At 38.3% G+C, this 9,582-nt stretch overlaps 1 protein-coding gene across 1 annotated transcript in view; it reads right to left on the minus strand.

Annotated features, from left to right (window-relative positions):
- The window catches only part of MAP3K19 (mitogen-activated protein kinase kinase kinase 19), a 34,968-nt gene extending 25,625 nt beyond the window's left edge, over positions 1-9,343 (minus strand). Inside the window, 3 exon segments of the mRNA XM_061199487.1 lie at positions 519-615; positions 6,623-6,738; positions 9,322-9,343. Coding sequence (XP_061055470.1) covers positions 519-615; positions 6,623-6,738; positions 9,322-9,343 — 235 coding nt within the window.
- Positions 9,344-9,582: the final 239 nt, after the last annotated feature.

Raw genomic sequence — 9,582 nt, forward strand, 5'->3', positions numbered from 1 at the left:
TGGGTAAGACAGGATGACATATTTGGAATGGGCATTGTTCTGGAAAATTCCAGACTTATGACCTCCTAGAATACAAGAGTGCAACTTGGGGCTTTAGTTCTTTGTTCAGGCCCCCAACTCCCCCTCAAGGGAGGAGCTCTAGGATGACAGATAGTGGAGAAATGCTTGGTCCTGGAAGAGAACAGATCCCTGGAGCTGATGGAAGATTCTGAGAGGAAAGAAATGAGGGAAAAGATGTTATTAGACAGAAAAGATAGGAGATGAGAACAGTAGGCTGAGCTGGAGTGGGATAGAACGAAGAGGAGAGACAGAAGAGGGATGCCCATTTTGGCTGAGCAGATTGACAAGACTCACTGATTCAGGTATGGACCAAAGGATAGGATTATGAATGATTTTTCTTTTCCTTTGTGCTTGTCTGTGATTTCAACGTTCCTGCACTGAGCACTACCAAAATTAGGGGGAAAATCCAAATAATCCATGTTATCTTTGTAACCATATCAAGGACAGAAGACAGATACCTTCTGTCCTGGGTTGCCAGTCTTGTCCATCACCACTTGGATCTCCTCTTTCACTAATCAGTATGGAATGAGTGCAGACATCATCTTGGTCAAACTCCTGAAATATCATAAAATAGAAACTCAGTTGTTCAATGTAGTACTTGGTTGGCAGAGCGAATGTTGATTTTTTTCTAGGCTAAAGTTTCACACTGTGGATTCCTTTTAAATCGGATAAAGTATTTAGGACTAAAAAAATGGGAAAGTATTCGCCTCCAGAGCACCACGCTCAGACAGACGCGGATGTGATTAACTGCATAATCAAAAATGAAGATCAAAGCTGAAATCACCGAGACACATAGAAATTCAATATTTTATACTTTATCATGTCCGTGTCCAGGCTGTTAAACTGCCACAAATTCCATCTGGGTGGGTAACTGGAAAGAATCCTTTGGCCACAGTCAGTGAACAACCCCAAAGGAACATGATCTTTTCCATAATGCCTCCCTGGGGCATCATTTGTAAATGGTGAGGGCAGAAATCCCTGCCCCATATGGAAGCTGCAGATATAACCTTAGACTGAAAGGAGGCAGCAAAGCTGATTAAAGTTTTCACTATGACAGCTTTTTGATCTAATCGTGGTATGCAACCTCTAAAGTTTTCCTTTTACCCTCTAGAAAATAATCATTATGCTGAAAAACATGGTTGAGAAACAGCTTGATTTATAAAAAGAACTCCTAACTCTCTAAAGAAGAAATGTTTTCTATTAGAATTCATTGTTGTTGATAGTTTCCTTCATTAGAAGTTGTTGCTGGTGATTTTGCCCTTCTTAATGTCTAGAACAGTGATAGATGCAAGTAGTAGTTAAAATATCCCGTCACAACCTGGATGTTACAACTGGGTCTCTGGCTTCTGTGATCTGGTTGAACCACGTATTTAAGGAGACTGTTGGATAAAAAGCCTTTGCCCTAAATGCAGATGCCTGTTGGACAAGCAGGTAGCCTTTGTCACCAAACATCATCTGATATTTCATTCACTAATTCCCAAGAGAGCTTGGGAATCTTTTCTTTTTGCTTTGTTCATTTTAATTTTCACAGAAAAAAATAAAAATAAAACCCTGCATTTACACTGCCATGAAAATATTTTAGGTGTTCAATTGTAATAACTTAGCAGTACATGATTTTTAAGATTTTTTTTTGATGTGGACCATTTTTAAAGTCTTTATTGAATTTTTTTCTATTTTTTTATCTTTATTAGAGTATAATTGCTTTATAATGTGTTAATTTCTGCTGTACAACAAAGTGAATAGGTTATATGTATACATATATCCCCATATCCCCTCCCTCTTGAGCCTCCCTCCCACCCTCCCTATCCCACCCCTCTCAACTGCTCAGTTCATTCATTAGCTGGTCCTTTAAGAAAAGGTGGAAGACACAGAGTGTGGGCACACCTACCTACAAAACCCATAACGATGACTAACATTTACACATAAAGTGCCAGACACTGTTGCACCTTTCACATATTAACTAATTTAATCCTCACAACAACTCTAGAGGTAGGAACTATTATTCTCTTTTGTATGTGAGGTCCAGAGAAGTTAAGTAACTTACCCAAGGTCACATAGCTAGCCTATGGTAGAGCCAGGATTCACACCCAGACTCTGAAGTCTGGTTACAGAGGTCTTAACCACTCTGCTTTCTTGTTACCGTGAAAAACTTGAAACAGAGTCTCAACAAGAACCAGAAAGAAAGGAATCAATAACAGTGAGCAAAATTAAGAGAAAGAATACTCAAACCTAATTTATAGGTTTTGCACAGGAAAAGATAAAATAAAAGATGTGTGATGCCTACAATCTCCTGACAAAAATTTCTTCCGTAGAATAAACTGAAAAACCATAAGTATCACAAACAAAAAGGATGTAGGGAATAATGTCTACTTTGAAGGTTATCATGGAAATGAAGACAAAAGCAGAAAGAGCTCAGAATTTTCTAATTTCTTTTAGAATACTAAATTTGAATGACTTTAAGGAGTGCTTGGGTGCTACAAGGAGGAAAATTAAAATAATGACACTCAGTTGTGAGTGAAGGAGAGAAAATGTTAGAATAGCACATCCCAAACATAAATGGAGTTCATAAACCATTGACAGTGATGCAGGAGGTGACAACAGACTAGATAGAGGGCATAGCATTCTAATCTGTAAACAACAGAATGCCAACCACACAGAAAAGAGGCATAGAAATCATACGTAATTAAATTTAGAAAGATGATTCTCCTTAGATGAAAAAAGATTGGGAGAGGGTATAAAGAGCCTCTCGGGAGCAATCCTACAAGCCAGGCAGCTGCTTATATTTGTAAACTATAAAAACCTATTACAGACAACCCAAAAGAAAAGCAGGCTTTCATTCAAAGGAAAGAAGTGAAGAATGACCTTGGGTTTTGCAATTTAAGCACTAGAGAAAGTACTAAGAAGAAGAGGCAAATTCAATAGTGAGAGTCTATTTCTTCTTCAGAAATGAGTTCAAGGTTATTTCAACCATAATAAGAAAAATATAGAGTGAAAGTTCAGAAAATGTTTTGCACGAAAAAATATACTAATATGAAGGGATTTTTAGTCTTTTTAAGAAAGAAAGTTCCTAGCTATACCACAAAAAAAAAGAAAAGTAAATGAGTTTTTGTTTATCAATTTCTGATGCATGACACTCATTTTAAAGATTGGCCTCTAGGTATTTTATTCCAATTACTATGTAATATTAGTAATCAAAAACAATACAACCTTCAATGTTGTGACAAAGCCTACTACACAGCAAGGTTTCTAAGCCTCGCTGCTCTTGACATTTGGGGCTGGGTGATTCTTTGCTGTGGAAAGCCTGCCCTGCACACTGTAGGATGTTTAGCAGCATCCCTGACCTCTACCCACTGGATGCCAGCAGCACTTCTGCCCCGCTTGTGACACCAAAAATGTCTCTAAGCCTTGCTAACTGCCTCCTGAGGGGTGAAATCACCCCCTTTTGACGACCACTGTACTAAAGCAACTTTGGTGAGAAGCAGGCTAACCTCTTTAGAAAAGTTACAAATGCACAACGGTAAAATATTCAAATAGTATTAAAAATAAATGTTTCCATTCTACCTCATCCCAACCCATGCCCCAGAGGAGTCAGGATTTAACCATTTCTGTATTTTAATTTTTAATTAGTTTTCATTTTTATCTAACTTATACATTTTTTAAAAGTCAAATAAAGGTTAAAAAAAAAACTTATAACAAAAAAGGTCATCAGTTGCCTTCCCCACTCTTTCCCCCAGAGGCAGCCAGTTCCAGCCTTTTAAGTGTTTCTTTTGGTATTTTCTTCCATATCTCTAGATAATGTACTTATCCTGCTGTCACTAAAGTGATATATTACCTACTGTCTTCTTATTATTGCAGTTGACAATTTAATATTCTTATTTTTTTAAATTTTTTTTTATTTTTATGGCTGTGTTGGGTCTTCCTTTCTGTACGAGGGCTTTCTCTAGTTGCAGCGAGCGGGGGCCACCCTTCATCGCGGTGCGCGGGCCTCTCACTATCGTGGCCTCTCTTGTTGCGGAGCACAGGCTCCAGACGCGCAGGCTCAGTAATTGTGGCTCACGGGCCCAGCTGCTCCGCGGCATGTGGGATCTTCCCAGACCAGGGCGCGAACCCATGTCCCCTGCATTGGCAGGCGGACTCTTAACCACTGCGCCACCAGGGAAGCCCCAGACAATTTAATATTCTTATACTTTGCCTCTATCTTCCCAGTAAATTCACCCTCTTTTTCTTGTTAAATCAATGGGCAAAGTTCAAATTATGATTATTTGAGTATTGTACTATGCTGTATGTATTGCACTGTAGTAGTGCAATAGTAGTGTAGTATGTTTATACTTTCCTGAATAACTTTTTTCCTGCACAAAACCCAAAACCCCTATTTTTATTTCATTCACAATTTAATTTAATATTTAATTCCTTTTGTTATATTTTTTTAAATCTTAAATCTTCCAAACATCCTGTGGTCTTTCCACTTGGTTAAATATATCAGATAATATATCAGTTCCATCTTCTTCCTGGAAATCTCCATTATCCTGTTCTCCCTCACTCCTCCCATCCCCCAATGATCAGAGCTCTTTGCTCTCTAGACTTCATACGTGGCTGAAGCCCTGGGACTTGCTTTCTGCTTTATACCAAGGATACCCTCCTCTCTTGTGTTAAGTTCCAGATCCCCTGAATCATGGATCCAATTTTCCCCTCTATTTTTATCTTATTTCGTTAATTTAACAGAGCACATAGTAGCTTCCTTAAAAGGTGTATGAAATACTGATAGTACCAAATGCTGACAAGGGTGTAGAGAAACTGGACGTCTCATTTATTGCTGGTGGGAATATAAAATGGTAGAGCCACTCTGGAAAATTGTTTGGCAGCTTTTAAAAACACTAAACATACATTTACCAAATGACCCACTAACTGGACTCCTGGGCATGTATCCTAGAGAAATGAAAACATAAGTCACGCAAAAATTTATACATGAATGTTCATAGTAGCTTTATTTGTAATAGCCCCAAACTGGAAACAACCCAAATGTCTTTCAACAAGTGAATGGCTAAATAAACTGTGAAACAAAATATAATTGTAATAGAATACTACTTAGCAATAGAAAGAAACTATTGGTACACACGACAGCTTGGATCTATCTCAAGAGCATTATGCTGAGTAGAAAAAGCAATCTTAAAAGTTCACATGTATGATAATTTCATTTATATGACATATGTGAAATTACAAAATTATAGAGTTGGAGAACAGATCAGTGGTTGCCAGGAGTTAACAGGGAGGATGTGGCAGTAAAGAGAGGAGTAAGAGGGCGTTCCTTTGTGGAGACAGACCAGTTTTGTATCTTGATCATGATAATACAGGGGATAAAATGTCATAGAACTGTAGACACAGGCACACACAAAGAGAAGAAGAAAAAGGAATGCATTCAAAGACTAGTGAAATCCAAGTAAGGTCTGTAGTCTAGTTCCTTGTATTGTGTCAATATCAGCTTCCTAGTTTTGACAATCAGCTATAGTTATGATGATAATTCCAATTGGTGGTAGCTGGTGAAGGTTATACAGCACCTCTCTGTACTATTTTTACAAGTTCTTGTGAATCTATACTTATTTCAAACTAATTTTTTACTCAAATTTTTGTTTTTTGTTTTCTTGTTATTTTGGGATGATTTCTGGAAGGAGAAAGGGACTGAAAGATCTTACTCCACCATCTCCAAACCTCTTCGTATTGTTTATGCATATTATAGTCCATACCTCATTACCTTTTAGAAATAAACAATTCTGAGGTCATATTCTTTATTACCAATAAAGTATAGAGTAGTAATTTCTCTTTTTTTTGGTGGGGATCGAACCCATGTCCCCACAGTGAAAGCACCAAATCCTAACCACTGGACGGCCAGGGAATTCCCACAGAGTAGTAATATTTTTAACAGTTAGGGCTATGTTAATTTTTATAAAAATTCAAAAGGTACACATGAGTATACAGTGCAAAGTTCTTCTCCAATTCTGTTCCTTTAGGCAACCACTTTACCAGTTTACTGTACATCTTGGGAATCATTCCATAGTTTTCCATGGGTCACAATGTTTGTTACTACTACTGCTACTATACTTTGTGGAGTCATTCATCATGGGCAGGGGGTGATGACCAGGGCCAAGAGGAGGTACCTCCTTTGTCATACCCTGTGATGGATTTGACGTGATCAGAATAATGATTTTCTCCTTTTCCACATTAACACACATAAAGACAAGCTACATTTTACTATTTAGTATGGATTCAACTGCAATAATATTCTGTGGTATTCCATACACACACACACACACACACACACACACACACACAATGCATGAGACTCAGAGTTGACTAGCTCATTACTGCCCTGAGATTAAACTCATGAAAGACTGTCATTAATTGTACTTTAAGTTTCTTTATAATCACATTTAAATCTATAATTGTAATATATGATTGTTATAAATATTCAAGCAACACAAATGAAGTAGATGTAAATACCATAAGTGTAGATGGAGTAGCTTATCCATTTTTCTGTTACTTTGTTTTTTTAAAGAGAGTTTCTTACCTCCCTGCTGCTGATGCTTTGCAAGATTATATTTTGGTTTTTAGTAACTGTCATCATATCAGTTGGAGAAGAGTTTGTATCATGACAAATGTCAAGCAATGATTCAGCATGTCTTTCTGCCAAAAGAAACATAATAATGTGTTTTGATGAGATGCATCTCCAGCAGTTTCACAGCAAGATCTAGCTCTAGGTTCTAAAATCAGTTCCACTTTGTCTAAGATTTTCTTGAAATAGTAGACTGGGATCCTGATGAAGCTTCGGGCCATAGTTTTCACAACAAGAGTCCACAGAATGAATGGGGTTTTGTCTGTTTATTTTTAAAAAGGGGCCAAAGTTGCTAAGGGAAACCCTTTATTAACAATAGGCTGGAAAATACATTTGCTCTATAGTTGCCAAAGACAAAAGCGTTCAGCTGCTTCGAGCACACCTCTGTCCAGCACTTGAAGCCACATTAAACTGATAGAGTTCTAAACACCAAACAGTGAATTTCCAGTTAGTTCCTGGGGGACACTGCTCTCATATTCATCCCTCTCCTGCTATCCTGACTTCTTCAAATAAGCACAGGCTCGTCCATGAAAACTTCCTCTTGCAATCGTTCTTCCATTTATCCTAATAACTGAAACAAATTTGAACGAGTGATCTATACTCATATCCTCCATTTCTTCACCATATCCTCTTTCTGTACTCTTTGCAACCTGTCTTCTGCCTCTATCCTGCCATTGAAACTCTCACTTCCTTATCACATCTGTTTTGTAAACTCTTTTCCAATTTGACGTTGTTTCCCACTCCTTCTTTCTTGTAACTCTCTCCCAGTTCTCCTCCCTTTCTCATTCCCCTGAGTCTCTATGTGCACAGCACTCTCTAACTGTGGGCGCACCTCCTCTGTTCAGCCCCTGAAATTTTCTCACCATCATCAATACTTTAGCGATCTTACGTACTCTCAGGTCCTCACAATCTCCTAGTAGAGAACTCCCAAAAGAACATATCAACCCATCCTTTCCCACAAGCCCTGTCCTACAGAAAATTGCTACTTTGAACGTCCTAAGTTTCCATCATATGTAGTGTTTTAAAACTCATTACCTTCAACATCCTCACCAAACCAAAGTGTTCTCCTATTTTGTTGATTGTATTTCTATCTCCCCACTTCCTAGGGCTGAAACTTAGGAATCATGTTTAACTCAACTCCCTCAACCCTCGTCTCTGTGTCTCCTCTATCAATGTTACAGCACTAAATTCTGTGAATTCTTTCACAATCTCTTAGACTCACCATACCCAGCACTTCTCAGGCCCACTACACACCATGCCCAAAGACTCTTTTTCTGGTCCTTATAACCACACACGGGTACTTCTGTAGTTTCTTAAGAGAGCTTCCTTGGTATGAGTCTCTTCCTTCAAATTCATCCAACACAATGACAGGTTAATTTTCCTAAAACATGGTTTTCATCATTACCTGGCTTAAAATTCTTTAGTGACTCTATTTTATTGGGAAAAAAAAATATGTCCTTCAGGCTGACATTTAATGAGTCCTCAATGGACCCAGTTTCTTTCTTTCTTTTTTTTTAAAATAAATTTATTTTTTTTATTTATTTATTTTTGGCTGCTTTGGGTCTTCGCTGCTGTGTGTGGGCTTTCTCTAGTTGCAGCGAGCGGGGGATACTCTTCGTTGTGGCCCGCGGACTTCTCATTGCAGTGGCTTCTCTTGTTGCGGAACACAGGCTCTAGGCACGCGGGCTTCCGTAGCTGTGGCTCGTGGGCTCTAGAGCACAGGCTCAGTAGTTGTGGCTCACGGGCTTAGTTGCTCTGCGACATGTGGGCTCTTCCTGGACCAGGGCTTGAACCCGTGTCCCCTGCATTGGCAGGCGGATTCTTAACCACTGCACCACCAGGGAAGTCCCTGGACCCAGTTTCTTTATGTGTCTAATCTTCTGTATTCCTTTTCCCTGACATGAACTGTTGTTTCTAGTCTCCCATTTGCTCCTGGGATAAGCCATGCTCGCTTACAGCATGATGCCTCTGCTCCACAAAATCAAATCTCATCATTTTTTAAGGACCAGATTGAGTCTCACCTCTTCCATGAAACCTTTCTGGGGATAACCTTGTCCCCTGCCAAGAAGCTTCTCAAAAAAGCCAATCAAACAATAAAGTCAAGCAGCTTTCACAGTCACATGTGGCTCAGTGGCACTTTTTCTATTACACTTTTCTCTGTGGCTGGTTTTTTTGTCCTGCTCAGACTCTTTCTCCCTGCCTATATCACACCTTCTCTCTTTTTCTCTTCCTTCCTATCTTATCCAGCATTTGAGAACCACTGTAAGTTCTTCTTCTCCTTTCAAGTTTACAACAAGCTCTTTCTCCTCTGACTTACATGATGTGTCCCTGACTGTACTGAACACTTTCAAAAGTTTGGACCATGTCTTAGACTTCTTTGCCTGCCTCAGAGTATCTAGTTTTGGGTCTTGTACAAAGTCCCTGTTCAATAAATAGTTGTTCACTTGATTTCTTTTTAAAAAATTTTATCGAAGTATCATTGATTTACAATGTTGTGTTAATTTCTACTGTACAGCAACGTGATTCATTTATACATACATACACATTTAGTTTGATTTCTTTAAACGGATCCATCAAATCCATGTAGAAAAAGAAAGATTTCTAATAGGGCTTTTATAGTTAGAGAATTTTGAAAGTGGAATAGAAATATTTACCTGGTTTGGGCATAGAATTCATTAGAATGTCCAATAACTGCTGTTTCCTGAAACTTTCTATTTGTGACACATAATGTATTGCTGATTTTCCACTAAAATCACAGAGTTTAGGATCTCTAGGAAGAATAGAATCAACATCAAAGGTTATTTAGTTCAATCTATTGAAAAAGAAAACCATTGACATCAAATAAATAGAAGTAATTTTATATAGTTTGGGGATAACAATAATGACTTCAAAATGTATGAGAGAGAGTGACAAAT

This window comes from Eubalaena glacialis, chromosome 1 (assembly GCF_028564815.1).
Source record: "Eubalaena glacialis isolate mEubGla1 chromosome 1, mEubGla1.1.hap2.+ XY, whole genome shotgun sequence".
Lineage (NCBI taxonomy): Eukaryota > Metazoa > Chordata > Mammalia > Artiodactyla > Balaenidae > Eubalaena > Eubalaena glacialis.